Source organism: Pseudophryne corroboree, chromosome 7 (assembly GCF_028390025.1).
Source record: "Pseudophryne corroboree isolate aPseCor3 chromosome 7, aPseCor3.hap2, whole genome shotgun sequence".
Lineage (NCBI taxonomy): Eukaryota > Metazoa > Chordata > Amphibia > Anura > Myobatrachidae > Pseudophryne > Pseudophryne corroboree.
This window is the reverse complement of record NC_086450.1, coordinates 424,354,286-424,374,930: the sequence shown is the minus strand read 5'-3', so window position 1 is coordinate 424,374,930 and position 20,645 is coordinate 424,354,286. Positions and strand designations below refer to the sequence as shown.

General features: G+C 45.8%; 1 protein-coding gene across 8 annotated transcripts in view; it reads right to left on the bottom strand.

Moving 5' to 3' along the window:
* MPRIP (myosin phosphatase Rho interacting protein) overlaps nt 1–20,645 on the bottom strand; it is a 206,753-nt gene that overhangs the window by 131,138 nt on the left and 54,970 nt on the right. For all 8 annotated transcript variants that reach the window (XM_063934824.1, XM_063934821.1, XM_063934822.1 and 5 more), the window contains exon 3: nt 17,095–17,160. In XM_063934824.1, coding sequence (XP_063790894.1) covers nt 17,095–17,160 — 66 coding nt within the window. The remainder of the gene's footprint in view (nt 1–17,094; nt 17,161–20,645) is intronic.

Here is a 20,645-nt window from a genome sequence, read left to right as displayed (position 1 = left end):
CTTTTTGTGCCCTGTCTCCTGCGGAGCCGCTATTCCCCATGGTCCTTTCAGGAACCCCAGCATCCACTAGGACGATAGAGAAAGTCTAGCTGTGTGATGCTGGACACACACTGAATTAAGTAGGCGACGATCCGACCAATGGGTACAAGGGGATGACCAATCTCAATGATCACTTTGTGCTTCCATACACGGAATGATGCAGACGACGATCCGACCAATGGGTACAAGGGGATGACCAATCTCAATGATCACGTTGTGCTTCCATACACGGAATGATGCAGACGACGATCCGACCAATGGGTACAAGGGGATGACCAATCTCAATGATCACTTTGTGCTTCTATAAACTGGACAATGCTTTAGCAAGCAGATAAGTGCAGTGGAACCAAACCGACTGTCTCAAACGTGTTGGAAAACCAACAATCACAAACAGCAGCGTTCATCGTTCAGCATACAGTGGCGGTTTGTTCTGCAGAGCTGCACACATAACGTCAACTGGAGGACACCAACAGACCCATGGGGTCAATTCCCTGTGGAGTATACCCTAGCTGGAACGAAACATAGGACCCCACTGATGCAAGGCCACAAAGCTTACAATCCCCCAGTTCCAACACAATCTCTCATCCCATTAGGTACATTGAGGGGCAAAAGAAACTAACAGCCCAGACCATAGGTTCTTTCTGTCAATAACCTACCTGTCCCTTTTGCCCCTCAGACAACAGAGCTCACACTGAGCCAAGTAGAGAGCCCTCTAACCAAATGTCAGAGTCAGAATTACAATCTCAGCACCTAATTTGCCAGAAGCACCAATTGCAATGTATGTTTACAATACACCTGGGTAGCTAGTTACAGATCTGCTCAGAGAATCTGTACCATAGACAGCTACATCATTAATCCTCAGGGCAGTAGAAGCCATCCAGCTAATAAAATAATAGCATACACACACACACACACGGCGACAATGCGGGGCTTATGGCTGAAAAAAGTTGTTTTTTTTTGTACAGGAATTGATAAAGAGTAAGAATCTGTAAAAGCGTTATAACCTTGGCAGCAAATAATGCAGCCTTTTAGGTCAGAACTTTCCTACCGTGTTCACAGTAATTTTATATATAGTGTTTTTCACCCATAGGACTACATCATGAACATAATACAGAGGTTTGGATTTGCTCAAAATACAGAAAACAAAAAACATAATACAAAGGGTGTGGGAGTCATTTTCAGTCATACTGCCCACAAAGGTACCAGGTGAGGCAGCCGTCTTGTGCGCACTACACTGCGCGGAATAGGTAATGCCTGGAAGAGAGGACACCTAACAGGGGAGATTACAGAATAATAAAGCCAGGTAGACAATCCTTAGAAAATCATCAGATCCATGCACTGTTCATCATACACACAAGACCAGGTGAGGCAGCCATCTTGGGCCCAGTACATAGGTTACAATGGACAGGATGAGCAATAATTCCTTGAAGTATAAACACACAGTGCGGAATTACGGGGGGGAAACAACAGAAAATAGGGAAGCGGCCATCTTGGGGGAATCCAGTGTCACCCGAGTGAGAGCTTTGAGTTCATTTACAGATCCAGCAACTCTGAAATCATCTGAACGCCACATCCTCTCCCTGTAGCGATGGTGTCACACAGTAAACTCTGCACTAGATGTTACTGAGCCGGAGGTCCTCTGCTCCACCACCCCTCCCAGCTGGGAAACGAGCAGAAATAACGGATCAATTAGGCACATTGCCAGTGGTGAGGGGGGAAAAAATATAAAAGAAATTAGGGAGGGGAAAAAAAAATCCAAATATAGGAATGCTTGAGAATAGTGCCCCAGGCGCAGGCTTCCCACAGACTGCGGGGGACCAGGGGGGGGGGGGGGGGGGCCACAAGGTTGAAGGCCTTACTGGCGGGTAACTTCCCACATTAGACACTAATAAAAATGATAATAAAAGAGAACAGACAGGACCATAGACTTTGTACTAAGCCGGATACAGAGTACCAGCACTTGGGGAGAGAATGACGGGAAAAGCGTGTTTATAGGCAGAATGTCCAGCGACAGATGTCATTATCCACCAACTTGCTGGACAAAAACACAATCCTACACAAATTTATACAGAAAAGAATTGAAATGCTGTCCAAAAGGTCAGGTTCCATAGCAAAGATGTATGCAGCAGGCAGCACACACCTGGGCAGTATAATATAACCATAATGAGTGTCTAATAAGATGACCCAACATATAACAGCCCATATGCAGCGCGAGGAGCTGCTACTACTGCCGCGGATGGACTACATCTCCCATGATGCACAGCAATCCTCAGGTGTGACGAGACTGTCCAATCGGATCTCAAGCACAAATTAGCTGCTAGTCACTGACGGCTCCCTCACACACTCCCTTTATTTATTATTATTTTTAATAACCAGCAGTTTAAGACAATTGAGTTTATGGGGGACTGTAGAAGCCAGAGAGCATCTCAATAATGCAGGAGGCGCTTGTAATTAAAAGCCACAACTTAACAAGATTAAAAAATAACGCCACAATATTGATGATTCACAGTTGCTCACATCCAGGAAAACATCATAATCTGTGTGACTGTTATAATGAAGATTGGTTTAGTAGCCTCTCTGCCGCCTCAACAACAAGAGGTTTAAACGCCATTGTGTGTCTCAAGCTATACTACAAGTACAGGGTACATCTGCATTAATGGACTAAGGGGGTGATTCAGATCCGATTGCTGCTGTGCGTTTTCCCACAGCGGGCGATCAGGTCCAAGCTGTGCATGCACCGCAATGCAAATGCGTGTTGGACAACAACAACGGGCATCGCAGGTCAGTGACGGGATGGTGCGAGAAATCCGATCGCACAGGTGTTCACAATGTGATTGACAGGAAGAGGGTGTGTGTGGGTGGCAACTGAGCGTTTACAGGAAGTGTCCGGAAAAACGCAGACGTGCCCAAGCGTTTTCAGGGAGGGTGTCTGATGTCAGCTCCGGCCCCGATCAGCCTGTTCTCATCGCACTGGAGGAGTAAGTCCTGGGCTGCGCAGAGACTGCACACAGTCTATTTTCACAGCTCGGTGTACACATGCGATCGCACACTTGCACGGCGAATATACACTCCCCCTGAAGGCGGCGACTATCTGATCACAGGACAGCAGAATTAGCAGCCCAGCGATCAGATCTGAATTACCTCTCAAGTACACATGGCTGTGGAGTCCAGTGCACGTAACACATGGGGCGCTGCTAAGACAACACCGCTCGAGGACTAAATGCTGCCCACTTTCTATACCCCACTCCAATGGCGGTAGAATGGGTTGTTCCCAAGGTGGTGATAGGTCAGGATGACACAGAAAACATCTGGGTTTTACACTAGGGGATACATTTACTAAAGCTTCTAAAAGTGAAGAGGTGATTTTGCCCATAGCAACCAGAGTCTCTCGATCATTTCCAAATATGCAATAAAGAAATGATAAATATTATTGGTTGCTATGGGCAACATCACCTCTGTTCACTTTTAGAAGCTTTAGTAAATTTACCCCTCATACACTCTTAGGTACATCTCCGCAGGGCAGATGGGAGCCTAGGCATGCAGACAGAGACGGCCTCCACAAAAGCCCATGACAAAGTCTATCCTCCCTCCACTTTCATAACATTTAACTGGCCTGTTTTGGGCTACAATACCGTGCGGTTTAGCCTATGTATACAACACGTGGCACTTTTGTGTTCACAATCTGTTCGGCACTCGGTGACCCTTGATGTCCATTCTCCCCTGAAATGCAAAATGAATCCATCACTAACTATAGGATGAGACCCAATTTCTACCAGTCCTCTAATAATGCGCCCTCAATGCTGCGGGTTACACACCCATAATGCGAAATCTGTTCTCAGAACTCTTATCATAAACCATAATGCAAAGCAATCACACCTCTGGGAGCATCAGGGTGACAAAGCAAACAGAATGATGAGTCTCGGACAGTGGGACATGGCCATTTATAGATAATGACCCTTGTAGAAGCAATAGAGATGGGGACTACAATTGGGAACTGTTACTTTTAAGTTGCTACTTTTGTCCCCAATGACTGATCTCAGTCTTCCAAGAAAAGTTACATCCATCCTGTGGCTACCAAATGCCTTCTATGTGGCACGACTAGACCAATAACCCAAGATTTTAATTGCCTTGCCTGCTGCTGTGATGCTTACACCGGTAAAGTCCCCAATCATACAGCACTACAAGAAACTGGGGGGCAGATGTATTAAACCTGGAGAAGTGATAAAGAAGTGATAAGTGGAAGACGATAACGCACCAACCAATCCAACGGTCATTTTTCAAACCCGTAATGATTGGCTGGTGCGTTATCACTTTACACTTATCACTGCTTTATCACTTCTCCAGGCTTAATACATCTGCTCCTGGGTGTTGCAGTATGTCTGAGGGCAGCTGAAACGGTTTTCCAACAGAGGGGAAGCATGACCGGCTCAGCCACCAGGTCAGTAATCCATGTTTTACAGCTAGAACAAGCTAGCTGGGCTCTCAGGACGACTTTGCCCATAACAGGAGAGCTCTCGCATTTTAACAAATCAGATTTGCAGCAATTTGCCCAAGAATGGCTGGGAAGTTCTTCAAAGAGGCGTTTCTCAAGGCTTTGCGGGGAGCGAATTTCCACTGTAATTACACACAGCAGCTACCGCTGGAGTCTCACACTCCCAGACGCAGGCGAAGAACAGCTGTTTCTGCTACCAGGACCAGATGGAGGTGAAGAAATGACATCAGTCTTTAACTCCCTCACTCCACGCTGCTGCCAGTTCTGCACAGGCACGTTGCTGACACACGGAGGAAGTATGTGCACAAACACAACTAATTGGGTTTAGTCCAGGGATGGGGAACCTTCAGCTGTTGTTGAACTACATATCCCAGCATGTCCTGCAACAGTTTTAGCATGGCCAAATAGCAGAATTGTAGCAAGGCATGCTGGTATGTGTAGTTCAACAACAGCTGGAGGGCCAAAGCTTCCCCACCCCTGGTTTAGTCCCTCCCTTGATTTCAAAGAATTGATTGATTTTTAATGCATGCTATATGTAGATCCCATGCACCTGAGGGGGGACGAGTGTCAGACAAATATTTGTAGGCAGTGAGCAAGTTGCAAAACCGCTGTGGCCAATTAAACTGCATGTGCTGGGGTGAGATGTACAAATTAGCGGAACACGTAAATAAAATGGCATGACTGTATGCATATATTGTGCACCATGCAACGCGATGCGTGGGTACGCCAGTCGGCCATCGCGTCGCATATTCTTATGTGCTGCACTTAAAAAAAAACACATGCGATCGATACATTTTAACACATGCGATATATCTCACTGCGATGTGCACCCGCAGGGAGGGCGCTCCCTCTAGGCGGTGACGTGCCCATCACGTGATTACCTTGCAATCTATCCTGCGACACCCCTGGAGTAGGCCCTAATTGTGCCAGAGTTTCCTGTTAGAGCAAACATCATAATGACATTATATATATAGTAGGATAACAAAACATAACTTTTCTTAATAAGTACTTAATACATTAGATCCGTATATAATTTAGAGAGGTTTGAGCAGAATTTAGCACCTACTGTGCAATGTAAATGAATAAGAGCAGCTCTTCTTAAATTGTTTTATTTTTATATAAAACGTGTGTTCATTTAATGATTCTGGGGGCTCCCCCCTCCCCACCCCACACTTCCTGCAGACATAAACTGTCCATGAGAAGCAACTGAAAACAGAGCTTACTACAACTTCTCTTCTCCCAGGAGGCGCAGGCTGGGGTCGGTGGGAGAGAAGGATGAGTTGTAGGGTGCAGAGACGTCAGATTCCTGTGCTCAACTCCATCTGCTTCCAATTACTCCAGTTCAATGTTCTGATGCTCAAACATTGCAGCAACCTCTGGCTGGTGTCCGTCCATTGCCTGTATCCTTAAAAGGCACCAGCAGCCTAGTCTAATCGTGGCAGGGTAGCCCTAGAGTGGCACAGTGCTTATAGCCATATATACACATCTCTAATTCCAAGAACTTACAGGCCTAGGAAAGTAACCGCTCTCACGATGGACAGCAAAAGGAATCATTACCTGATTCAGTGGCAGCGAGGGTGAATAGCGCAGCGTTACCTCTGCTCTAGATGCGTTTGAAGAGTGCAGACTATACGGAGAGACAATTCTGCTACACAAAGAACAGAATGCTCAAATATCTTTTTTTGTCTTTTCTATTTTGTATATAAGATCTTTATATAAACATTTAAATGAGGCTATGTAAATAAGCCAGAACCTTACAAAGAGGGATAGACTTTGATACACATATGGCAGCAAGCAGTGAGCAACCTCTAAGCCAAGGTGTGCTACTCTTTAATTGGGACATTTTAAATGGCAGAATCTGTGTTCGAGGTTCTCAGATTGTCAGATATAAAATATAATGTACGACAAAATGCTTCTTTTGGGCCCTAAACGATAGCACATGTGTAACAAAATTATAAACTGAATCAATCAAATGAGCAATATATCCCTTTTAAGCAATCTCACCCTTAACTAACCACAACTAGTCTGCAAGACACCGCTAGCTTTTACATCATCATTTCTCTATTCAGAAAGTTACTCTGGAACTTTAAAAAAAACAACAACAAAAAACACAACAGGTTAATACATAAAAAAGGAGCGCGGCTGAATCGACACTACTATATATAGTCAGGTTTCCCTATAGATCTGATACAGGATAACTAAAGGCGGTGCCAGACTGAATTAATAAATAGAGCAGTTCTTCTACAGTTAAATTGGCAGGTCGCACAGTCTCTGCTGCATGCCAAACGCTCTGACACATCTGTACCAGAGGCATACTAGCAACTGTACAGTAATGGGAGCCAACCTGCTACTGCAGTCTCTGTTGTGGGGGCAAAGGAAAGCAAAGGGCTTCCTAAAGCAGCAGAAAGTTTGCCTAATTAAATACGGATGGTGTAATGGTTAGCATTACTGCCTCACAGCACTGAGGTCATGGGTTCGATTCCCACCATGGCCCCACCTGTGTGGAGTCTGTATAGTCTCCCCGTACCTGTGTGGGTTTCCTCTGGGTACTCCGGTTTCCTCCCAAATTCCAAAAGTATACTGGTAGGTTAACTGGCTCCCAACAAAATTAACCCTAGAATGAATGTGTGTGTGTGTACATTTCGTAGGGAATATAGGATTGTAAGCTCCACTGGGGCAGGGACTGAAGTGAATGGCCAAATATTCCCTGTAAAGCGCTGCAGAACATGTGTGCGCTATATAAATAACAAATAAATAAGATCAAACCTGCCGTCACCTGTTTACTGAAGGTGAACTCAGTGCAGTATATGCTAATTATGGCTGTAGGAGAAAATATAATTTTATAAAAAATAAAAAAAAATGTTTTAGAACCAGTCTAAAATAACACGTTATAGGTTACTGACTATAGGGAACACTGCACAACGTCCTATGAGAAGTAGGATTATAATAAGTGGGTTCTTCCTTTACTGCAGGGATATGATCCAACAGAAGCTTTAACGGCAGGTCCATTATACCTACAGCAGAGCCTGCACACTCCCTGCAGGAATCATTAACACTAGTGGACAAACATAACACATACTGTAGGTCGCTCACTAGTAGAGCTTAACCCCTTATGCGCGTGTCATTTCCTCCGTCCAACATTGCCCAGAATACCCTGCACAGCTGAAGCAGATAGCTATGCAATCTGCTCATGGGAAAATTAATTAATGCCGCAACACAGGTGGCAAATACGCCTGGATCCTAAGCCACGACATACGAAACTAAAATTAAAGGAAGATCAATCCTGAGCCATAACATAAGCCTTTTCCAGTCATCATTATAATTGCCAAACATCTAATCTTCTGTGTTTAAGAACCTATCTTTATTAACCAAAAAATAAATTAAAAAGTCTTAAAGTAGTCCTGCTAAACTGCTACATACAGATGTATCCACATTTATCTTGACGGTTAATAGGATTAACTGCTGTAATGACTTAATCCCCTGCTGTATTGTTCTCTGTATTGTATTGCAGTTGAGAACAATAGCTGAAGGGTTTATGCTAATAAGTAATTTTGTGACTAGGCACAGAAAACTACTCAAGATAACGGTGGATACATCTGTGCATGAAAACTGCTGGACAGTGCTAATAACAGAAAGACTATGTAATTACTACTTATCCTCTAGAATAGGAGTATTCAATATGCAGCCGTCCAGCTCCACATCCCGGCTGCAAACACAGTTATATGATATTATGTCACAATCAGCGCCATTTAGTATGCGGATAACCCCCATAATGACTTGCTAAACACAAATGTAAATACCTAACAGGTGTTTGTCAATGCAAAAATCAATGGTGCAACAGAAGAGCCTCTGTATTTACCAAGATAATTTTATCCACTGGAAAATGGTTCAGTGAGAGACTCTACGGGGTGGGGGGGGAGAATTCAATTGTTTGAAAAGTCGGTTGGATGTCTGTTTTTTCTTGTCTATCAGATAGGAAAAAACAGACACCCAACTGACTTTTCAAACATTTGAATTCCCCCCCTTATGTATAACTTACTGTAGAAGCCTGATCAGTGCACAATATGCATTCGCCGATGGAGAGCTGCATAATGGTGCAAACTGGCCAACGGTATCGCGCAGTTTTCCCTTGCACTACTTTTTTAATGAAAATTAATTGGGGGGCATTCAATTCAATGTGGAGTCCGACCCAGGCACCACCGCGATGCCTGACTGCGCACATATCAGGCATGTGAGGTTGGTAGTGCCAACCTCACATGCTTTCCTCTTGTACCTCTATGGGTTGCGGGAAAAAAAAAAAAATCGCAACGCTGGCCAATGTCAGAGGATTGAATTCCACCAATGACATACAGTATTACCCAATACACAGATTTCATTCTCAGAAAGGCCTAAAAGTCATTCAAAGTGAATAAATACTATACTACACAATATCAGCATGAGTAACATATGTGGGGTGGGGGGAGACCCTCTCTTTATAAAACCTAAAACATTTTTCTTGGGAACACACAAATATTAAATATAAAACCTAAAATCAAGAAAAAGATTTAGAAGTGTATATATATATATATATATATATATATATATATATGTATACACACACATACACACACTGTGTATATATATATATATATATATATATATATATATATATATACACATATACATACACACATACATTCATACATGCATACACTGTATCTCACTTCTCTGGGACAGCTCTGAGAATGCAAATGTCTGAGCAGGGGGGTGTTCCAAAAAGTCTATGTCACGTGACGGTGGTGGCTACAATATCCATCTATCTGTGAACTTCATTACCATGCATATAGAGAAGATGCACCTTACTGCCGGGATATCATTGTGCTTTGTAACAGAGATTATTCAATGAGGACAATATGAATTTTATTACTTAAAGAGACATGAGTTCTATCATCCTGCTTTGCACACATAACGATAAGCTTCTGTGTTGTTGATACTACATGTATTGTAAATGCAAGGCCTAGAAGATTAGTAGAAAGCTTTCCTCCCAGCAAAGAAGCATCTGACTCAATCCTGTGTCTAATGCCTGACGGCTGAGGAGACGAGCCAAAATATCTACACTTTATTTTCCCCCACTTTAATTATTTCTTGTGCGGTCGACACATTTTATGGAGGAGGGGGGGGGGGGTTTGGCGCCTACAGACATAAGCAGCCGTTCAGGTGGAACATGGGACAGAGGAATGCACATTACACATCAGGTCCGGCACGTAGGGACACGTTTCTGCGCTTAGCTACCACCATCTCTGCTCCAGACAATAAAAGTGTCTTAACCCCCTGTTTCCTGGTGCAGAACCTGCACACGTGTCCTGGCTTTTTTTAGGGTATGCTTTAAAGTTCCAAAATAACAGATGGAGCTGGCGGGCATTGAATCACTGAAAGGCCGGAGGTATATAGATTTATTGGCATGTGCCAGAGACGGGGAGAATGAGCGGGCGCCGTGTCTTTAGTGGAATGTGGTTTGCATTTGCAGTGGAGAGTAAAACATTAATGAATTCCACTTTCTTTCCGCAGCAGCTAATGGGCTTGCTATTGGGTTTTCTCTAACGTCCTAAGTGGATGCTGGGGACTCCGTAAGGACCAAGGGGATAGCGGCTCCGCAGGAGACTGGGCACATCTAAAGAAAGCTTTAGGACTATCTGGTGTGCACTGGCTCCTCCCCTATGACCCTCCTCCAAGCCTCAGTTAGATCTCTGTGCCCGAACGAGAAGGGTGCACACTAGGGGCTCTCCTGAGCTACTTAGTGAAAGATTTAGATTAGGTTTTTTATTTTCAGAGAGACCTGCTGGCAACAGGCTCACTGCATCGAGGGACTAAGGGGAGAAGAAGCGAACTCACCTGCGTGCAGAGTGGATTGGGCTTCTTAGGCTACTGGACATTAGCTCCAGAGGGACGATCACAGGCCCAGCTTGGATGGGTCCCAGAGCCGCGCCGCCGGCCCCCTTACAGAGCCAGAAGGCAGAAGAGGTCCGGAAAATCGGCGGCAGAAGACGTCCTGTCTTCAACAAGGTAGCGCACAGCACTGCAGCTGTGCGCCATTGCTCTCAGCACACTTCGGTCACTGAGGGTGCAGGGCGCTGGGGGGGGCGCCCTGAGTCACAATAAAAACACCTTGGATGGCAAAAAAAATGCATCACATATAGCTCCTGGGCTATATGGATGCATTTAACCCCTGCCAGAATCCATAAAAAAGCAGGAGAAAAGTCAGCGAAAAAGGGGCGGAGCCTATCTCCTCAGCACACTGGCGCCATTTTCCCTCACAGCTCCGTTGGAGGGAAGCTCCCTGTCTCTCCCCTGCAGTCACTACACTACAGAAAGGGTTAAAAAAAAGAGAGGGGGGCACTAATTAGGCGCAGTATTAACTATACAGCAGCTATAAGGGGAAAAACACTTATATAAGGTTATCCCTGTATATATATAGCGCTCTGGTGTGTGCTGGCAAACTCTCCCTCTGTCTCCCCAAAGGGCTAGTGGGGTCCTGTCCTCTATCAGAGCATTCCCTGTGTGTGTGCTGTATGTCGGTACTTTTGTGTCGACATGTATGAGGAGAAAAATGATGTGGAGACGGAGCAGATTGCCTGTAATAGTGATGTCACCCCCTAGGGGGTCGACACCTGAGTGGATGAACTGTTGGAAGGAATTACGTGACAGTGTCAGCTCTGTATAAAAGACAGTGGTTGACATGAGACAGCCGGCTACTCAGCTTGTGCCTGTCCAGACGTCTCATAGGCCGTCAGGGGCTCTAAAGCGCCCGTTACCTCAGATGGCAGATATAGACGCCGACACGGATACTGACTCCAGTGTCGACGGTGAAGAGACGAATGTGACTTCCAGTAGGGCCACACGTTACATGATTGAGGCAATGAAAAATGTTTTACACATTTCTGATACTACGAGTACCACCAAAAAAGGGGTATTATGTTCGGTGAGGAAAAACTACCTGTAGTTTTCCTGAATCTGAGAAATTAAATGAGGTGTGTGATGATGCGTGGGTTTCCCCCGATAACAACGGATAATTTCTAAAATGTTATTGGCATTATATCCTTTCCCGCCAGAGGTTAGGGTGCGTTGGGAAACACCCCCTAGGGGGGATAAAGCGCTCACACGCTTGTAAGGGCTCTACCTTCGCCTGAGATGGCCGCCCTTAAGGATCCTGCTGATAGAAAGCAGGAGGGTATCCTAAAAGGTATTTACACACATACTGGTGTTATACTGCGACCAGCAATCGCCTCAGCCTGGATGTGCAGTGCTGGGTTGGCGTGGTCGGATTCCCTGACTGAAAATATTGATACCCTAGATAGGGACAGTATATTTTTGCCTATAGAGCATTTAAAAGATGCATTTTTATATATGCGTGATGCACAGCGGAATATTTGCCGACTGGCATCAAGTCTAAGCGCGTTGTCCATTTCTACCAGTAGAGGGTTATGGACACGTCAGTGGTCAGGTGATGCGTATTCCAAACGGCATTTGGAAGTATTGCTTTATTAAGGGAGGAGTTATTTGGGGTCGGTTCTTTCAGACCTGGTGGCCACGGCAACAGCTGGGAATTCCACGTTTATACCCCAGGTCGCCTCTCAACATGAGAAGACGCCGTATTATCAGGCGCAGTCTTTTCGTGGACAAGCGGGCAAAAGGTTCCTCATTTCTGCCCCGTGACAGAGGGAGAGGAAAAAGGCTGCAGAAATCAGCCAGTTCCCAGGAACAGAAACCCTCTCCCGCCTCTGCCAAGCCCTCAGTATACGCTGGGGCTTTACAAGCAGAATCAGGCACGGTGGGGGGCCCGTCTCAATGAATTTCAGCGCGCAGTGGGCTCACTCGCAAGTAGACCCCTGGATCCTTCAGGTGATATCTCAGGGGTACAAATTAGAATTCGAGACGTCTCCCCCTCGCCGTTTCCTAAAGTCGGCTTTACCGATGTCTCCTTCTGACAGGGAGACAGTTTTGGAAGCCATTCACAAGCTGTATTCCCAGCAGGTGATAATCAAGATACCCCTCCTGCAACAGGGAACGGGGTATTATTCCACACTGTTGTGGTACCGAAGCCGGACGGCTCGGTGAGACCGATTCTAAATCTAAAATCTTTGAACACTTACGTACAGAGGTTCAAATTCAAGATTGAGTCACTCAGAGCAGTGATTGCGAACCTGGAAGAAGGGGACTACATGATGTCTCGGGACATCAAGGATGCTTACCTTCATGTCAAAATTTACCCTTCTCACCAAGGGTACCTCAGGTTTATGGTACAGAACTGTCACTATCAGTTCAGACGCTGCCGTATGGATGGTACACGGCACCCCGGGTCTTTACCAAGGTAATGGCCGAAATGATGATATTCCTTCGAAGGAAGTGAATTTTAGTTATCCCTTCCTTGGACAATTCCCTGATAAGGGTAAGATCCAGGGAACAGTTGGAGGTCGGTGTAGCACTATCTCAGGTAGTGTTGCGGCAGCACGATTGGATTCTCAATATTCCAAAATCGCACCTGGTTCCGACGACGTGTCTTCTGTTCCTAGGGATGATCCTGGACACAGTCCAGAAAAAGGTGTTTCTCCCGGAGGAGAAAGCCAGGGAGTTATCCGAGCTAGTCAGGAACCTCCTAAAACCGAGCCAAGTCTCAGTGCATCAATGCACAAGGGTTCTGGGTAAAATGGTGGCTTCCTACGAAGCAATCCCATTCGGCAGATTCCACGCAAGAACTTTCCAGTGGGACCTGCTGGACAAATGGTCCGGATCGCATCTTCAGATGCATCAGCGGATAACCCTGTCACCAAGGACAAGGGTGTCCCTCCTGTGGTGGTTGCAGAGTGCTCATCTTCTAGAGGGCCGCAGATTAGGCATTCAGGACTGGGTCCTGGTGACCACTGATGCCAGCCTGCGAGGCTGGGGAGCAGTCACACAGGGAAGGAATATCCAGGGCTTATGGTCAAGCCTGGAGACATCACTTCACATAAATATCCTGAAGCTAAGGGACATTTACAATGCTCTAAGCTTAGCAAGACCTCTGCTTCAAGGTCAGCCGGTGTTGATCCAGTCGGACAACATCACGGCAGTCACCCACGTAAACAGACAGGGTGGCACAAGAAGCAGGAGGGCAATGGCAGAAGCTGCAAGGATTCTTCGCTGGGCGGAAAATCATGTGATAGCACTGTCAGCAGTATTCATTCCGGGAGTGGACAACTGGGAAGCAGACTTCCTCAGCACGACCTCCACCCGGGAGAGTGGGGACTTCACCCAGAAGTCTTCCACATGATTAAAAACTCGACAGGTATTGCGCCAGGTCCAGGGACCCTCAGGCAATAAGCTGTAGACGCTCTGGTAACACCGTGGGTGTACCAGTCAGGGTATGTGTTCCCTCCTCTGCCTCTCATACCCAAGGTACTGAGATTGATAAGATGGAGAGGAGTAAGCACTATATTCGTGGTTCCGGATTGGCCAAGAAGGACTTGGTAACCGGAACTTCAAGAGATGCTCACGGAGGATCCGTGGCCTCTACCTCTAAGAAGGGACCTGCTCCAGCAAGGACCCTGTCTGTTCCAAGACTTACCGCGGCTGCGTTTGACGGCATGGCGGTTGAACGCCGGATCCTGAAGGAAAAAAGGCATTCCGGATGAAGTCATCCCTATCCTGATCAAAGCCAGGAAGGATGTAACCGCAAAAACATTATCACCGCAATTGGCGAAAATATGTTGCGTGGTGCGAGGCCAGTAAGGCCTGACGGAGGAAATTCATCTGGGTCGATTCCTACATTTCCTGCAAACAGGAGTGTCTATGGGCCTGAAATTGGGGTCCATTAAGGTTCAAATTTCGGCCCTGTCAATTTTCTTCCAAAAAGAACTAGCTTCAGTCCCTGAAGTTCAGACGTTTGTAAAAGGGGTACTGCATATACAGCCTCCTTTTGTGCCTCCAGTGGCACTTTGGGATCTCAATGTAGTTTTGGGTTCCAAAAGTCACATTGGTTTGAACCACTTAAATCTGTAGAGTTAAAATATCTCACATGGAAAGTGGTCATGCTGTTGGCCCTGGCCTGGGCCAGGCGCGTGTCAGAATTGGCGGCTTTATCCTGAAAAAGCCCTTATCTGATTTTCCATTCGGACAGGGCGGAATTGAGGACTCGTCCTCAGTTTCTCCCCAAGGTGGTTTCAGCGTCTCACCTGAACCAACCTATTGGTGGTGCCTGCGGCTACTAGGGACTTGGAGGCCTCCAAGTTGCTAGACGTTGTCAGTGCCCTGAAAATATATGTTTCCAGGACGGCTGGAGTCAGGAAATCTGACTCGCTGTTTATCCTGTGTGCACCCAACAAGCTGGGTGCTCCTGCTTCTAAGCAGACTATTGCTCGTTGGATTTGTAGTACAATTCAGCTTGCACATTCTGTGGCAGGCCTGCCACAGCCAAAAATCTGTAAATGCCCACTCCACAAGGAAGGTGGGCTCATCTTGGGCGGCTGCCCGAGGGGTCTCGGCTTTACAACTTTGCCGAGCAGCTACTTGGTCAGGAGCAAATACGTTTGTAAAATTCTACAAAATTGATATCCTGGCTGAGGAGGACCTGGAGTTCTCTCATTTGGTGCTGCAGAGTCATCCGCACTCTCCCGCCCGTTTGGGAGCTTTGGTATAATCCCCATGGTCCTTACGGAGTCCCCAGCATCCACTTAGGACGTTAGAGAAAATAAGAATTTACTTACTGATAATTCTATTTCTCATAGTCCGTAGTGGATGCTGGGCGCCCATCCCAAGTGCGGATTGTCTGCAATACTTGTACATAGTTATTGTTACAAAAATCGGGTTATTATTGTTGTGAGCCATCTTTCAGAGGCTCCTCTGTTATCATGCTGTTAACTGGGTTCAGATCACAGGTTATACGGTGTGATTGGTGTGGCTGGTATGAGTCTTACCCGGGATTCAAAATCCTTCCTTATTGTGTACGCTCGTCCGGGCACAGTATCCTAACTGAGGCTTGGAGGAGGGTCATAGGGGAGGAGCCAGTGCACACCAGATAGTCCTAAAGCTTTCTTTACATGTGCCCAGTCTCCTGCGGAGCCGCTATCCCCTTGGTCCTTACGGAGTCCCCAGCATCCACTACGGACTATGAGAAATAGAATTATCGGTAAGTAAATTCTTATTTTAGTAGCAACAAATAACAACCTGGAGATTACATACTGTGGATACTTGCAAATAGGTGAGAGGCACCTTATAGAGCCTCAGTGAACGCTGGACGTTTTAGTTCCCCAGCAATTAACAGTCCGCGGCGCACTCAAAGGGGTGCTTCAATTGTTGGACAAGAATCGAGCTACCAGGCGAAGTGACCAGGAGCTATTCAATTAATATGCGTGGCGCACACTTTTTTTGCTCCCTGAATGCATGGGATAAAAGGCGTCTCCTGTGCTGGGCGTGCTGCAGTTATGGTGCGCCCGGGACTCTTGGCCAGCCATGGTTCCTGATGTGGAAGTAAATAATCTGCGATCAGCGCAGCCCCCGGGGTCTGGTCCCAAAATCAAACTGAATAGCTCCAAGGCGCTTTAGATGGGAGCTAAATGCAGACAAACAATTGAATCGTCACCAAAGAACACAGATTTAGGGACACGCTGCTTTTGGGCTCCATGCATGTCTGATAAACATATCTGTATGTGAAACTGTTGAGTCTGGGCCTCTGTGTTTTATCCTAGGGCAAAACGGAAAGGCAGACACATGTCACAACATATAGAAGTTTTAAACCGTTAAAACATTTTTCACCCTTTTCCCAGCACAGGAAACAAATCTCTTGAAAAGGAGTAAAAAATAGGTTGGTGAAATTCTAAGTGTGTATACGGGAGGGGGAGACCAGGACTTAGCCAATTAATGTATTAGGAACTAGTTACGCCACAAATACATGGAATAGTTCAGCAAGGAGCATCTATTTAATTTGACATAAATTAGTGACAGAGAGTAGGTTTCACAGTGCACCCTCCCTCCAAATGGTACATTATTATGATATGTCACTTATTCAGCACAAAACCCGGTAGCTTCCCGGTGACTAAAATAAGTCTACTCCCTTCACTCATATCGGTTTTGCCTTGAAGTTATTGTTTGGCGACGCAGTAAGCCGTCACTTGTCCAGGATTAGGGAAAAAGTCTTAGGTTAGAGAGCTACATTTAGGAGGTGATCATAGTTTCGTACCACTCAGTAGCCGCAAAGACAAATGGCAAATTCACTACAACACAATAGCCTTACAGGAAATACCACAAAAAGCACGTAGCAAGTGGCACAACCTCCTTGAGATAAAAATGTATACAGTTTCACACACGCAGCTTAAAACAGCAAACCTGATACTCCACCTTCTATAGTCAGTTTACACAGTAAATACGTTCTCTACATACCACGAATAATATAGAGGATCTCAGAAATCTCAAAACACTCCACTGTATACTTACTGTACCTTGTGCTAATATACCATTATAGAACACGTGCCTGGCTGCAACCAGGAGATAAGAGACGGCTAACGGTAAAATCACTGCTAAGACCAGGAATGGTCGGAGAAAGAACATCTTACCATTTCGTCCAGGGCGTAGCGCAGCAGGCCGTGCTCGTAGAGGATGAAAAACCTCCGCTGCCACTTCTGTGGAAACACCAGAAGACAATGTTAAGACTGACTATATAAATGGATTATCCTACAAGAAATTTTGACAGCTTGGACAAACAAATAACAGCAACACGTGTGGACACTAATCCAACCACCCATATGGCCGAGTGCTGGACAACATGCCCCAGAATGCCAATATTTCTCATTAAGCGTAAGAGGCTCTTGGTGCCTGAGATGACTATCTATTTACAAAGCATTAGATGGAGATAAAGTGGACGGAGATCAAGTACCAGCCAATCAGCTCCTAACTGTCACGTTACATGCGGTGTTTGAAAAATGACAGATGGGAGCTGATTGGCTGGTACTTTATCACCGATCACTTTATCTCCATCCAAGGCTTAGTAAATAGACCCCTAATAGCGTCACAATATGGTTGTTTTCTGCTCAGCCGTACTGGAAATGTAGCTGTAATGTCTGCCATCAAGACGGCTAAAAGAACGGAGGGGTCCTATATCTGGGACCCCACCAGTTCGGGTTATCATTGACTCCTCTCGATCTTTGATTTAGAACATCATTGCAGCTGATACACTACAGCGGGAAACATCATGAACAATCTTCAGAAGCACCAAGAGCTGAGCATCAATTAAAAGTAGCTCACAGCAAGGTACATTAGTGACCAGCATTACCGGGTCCTTGGGTATCCAACGAGTACTTTGGGGGGAGGGGGGGGGGCCGCACAGTGCGAAGTCATGCAGAGGCCGCCATTAATAATGTAGAAAACACTACAGACAAACAGAGCTGCCTCTAATTTCACCATCTCCACTGCTCTTGTCTTGAGGTTGAACAGATCAGCAGAGAGAGAGAGAGAGAACCAGACACTGCACATGTTGATACCAAAGCAGCAGCCCCCTTGGCAGGGATCAGCACCGTACCGTACATCACCTGAGTGCTACTCCGTGTCATGGACTAGGAAACATGTAAACCATTAAAAAAACCACACAGGTTCACCAATATAGGAAAAAAGAACTGAATGCCATTTACCAACACCTATAATTTAAAGGACAGTAAACATTGAGGAGAAAAAAAAAAAAAAAAGAACTTTGTAAATGTTAAATGATATAATAGCTGAAATATGTACATAAAAGTAGCCCTGAGCTGACAGAATGCAACTCTGGGGACCATTTATAGGAACTGACGGCAGCTGCAGCGCTCATAATCCAGGGATACAGCCAGCCAGATCGCTGCCATATATTTATAAATAACTGATACCCCCCCACACACACCATCTCAACTGAAGCACCACTTAGTGCTCCTTTCCTGAGCTACGGACTTCTATCAGTGAAAGCAGCAACCTGCAGCACCACTACAGTACAAACTGCAGGCCTGGCGTGCACAATACTTCCTCCGCTTCCTATACACTGTCCATGCTAGCACATCTTCCACAGTAAGTCACCAGCACTTAAGGTTTATAATCCAATTACTTTGTAACTCGAAGCCAAAGTCTACAGTGCCGTCCTTTTTGCTTGACGTTGATAAGGAGTGGGGGAAAAATAAAGTAAATTAGTATTTGTTTATTTTTTATCCATCACTTGCAGCAGGGCAGCTATTTTGTGGGCGGAACCAACTTCCAGACTTGAGGCCTATCAGTGTCTCAGTAGTCATTAGCTCCTTGTGTACTGATTGGCTGAATGTCAGTCCTACCAAGAAAATGACAGCCTCCGCTTTGTATAGGCATCTTTAACGGCCCAGAAAAAGTGTGTGCATAAAGTTGCAGCATTTTGAAAAAAGAAAACTTTTTTTTTTTAAAGACCATTTTTGCTTTTAAAAAGAAACAAATTCCCTACAGTGATGAGTTAACTCTTGATATGCCAGCAAGTCCATAGCTGCCTGTACTACCGCCACACAATGGGACGGGCGAGTGTGTGTGTGTCACCAGCCTGGGTGAAGCCCCACACAGCCCTCTGGATGCCCATTTAAGGAAGCATTACCCAGGAGGCAAATTCTGCTCCAATAAACTCAGGCCTGGGGTTTCTACTGCAGTGGGGCGGGAAGATCACCTACTCAGATTAGAGACAGCTCATTTCTCTCGCAGATCAAAACATAGCCTGACCCTCAATCTGTCATGGGAGAAAGTTAAAACCAGATGGATTCCCGCAATTACGCACACTGCTCACGTCTCATGGGGATTGGCATCAATCACGTGGGAATAATCGGTTGAGAGTTTTCTTTTTAACTGAACATCATATGTATTATTTAAAAAAATATCTGTTGCAATGACAAAAAACTTTTTAAAGGAATTTCTACATCAAAAAGACTAGTGGGGGGGGGGCAGATCATATGAAGTTGAGGGTTTTGCTGATGCCTATTAATATTCAGTAGGTTAAAAAAAATAAAAACTGAATCCTAAACTGGCCAACTTGGAGAGATCCTGTCACACAACAATAGAACCTACAGATGTGTCCTCATACAGCTTTGCTGCAGTCAAGCCAAACAGCCCCTCTTGGCTTGCCAGGTCGAACGAGAATCTTCTAGTGTCAGGCGTCTTTTTGGCTTCTTTTTGCCGAAAAATAAGAATTTACTTACCGATAATTCTATTTCTCGTAGTCCGTAGTGGATGCTGGGGACTCCGTCAGGACCATGGGGATTAGCGGCTCCGCAGGAGACAGGGCACAAAAATAAAGCTTTAGGATCAAGTGGTGTGTACTGGCTCCTCCCCCTATGACCCTCCTCCAAGCCTCAGTTAGGATACTGTGCCCGGACGAGCGTACACAATAAGGAAGGATCTTGAATCCCGGGTAAGACTCATACCAGCCACACCAATCACACTGTACAACCTGTGATCGGAACCCAGTTAACAGTATGATAAAACGTAGAAGCCTCTGAACAGACGGCTCACAACAATGACAACCCGATTTTTTTGTAACAATAACTATGTACAAGCATTGCAGACAATCCGCACTTGGGATGGGCGCCCAGCATCCACTACGGACTACGAGAAATAGAATTATCGGTAAGTAAATTCTTATTTTCTCTAACGTCCTAAGTGGATGCTGGGGACTCCGTCAGGACCATGGGGATTATACCAAAGCTCCCAAACGGGCGGGAGAGTGCGGATGACTCTGCAGCACCGAATGAGAGAACTCCAGGTCCTCCTCAGTCAGGGTGTGACCCTGACCAAGTATCAGCTCGGCAAAGTTGTAAAGCCGAGAGCCCTCGGGCAGCCGCCCAAGATGAGCCCACCTTCCTTGTGAAATGGGCATTTACATATTTTGGCTGTGGCAGGCCTGCCACAGAATGTGCAAGCTGAATTGTATTACACATCCAACTAGCAATCGTCTGCTTAGAAGCAAGAGCACCCAGTTTGTTGGGTGCATACAGGATAACAGCCAGTCAGTTTTCCTGACTCCAGTCGTCCTGGAAACTATATTTTCAGGGCCCTGACAACATCTAGCAACTTGGAGTCCTCCAAGTCCCTAGTAGCCGCAGGTACCACAATAAGCTGATTCAGGTGAAACACTGAC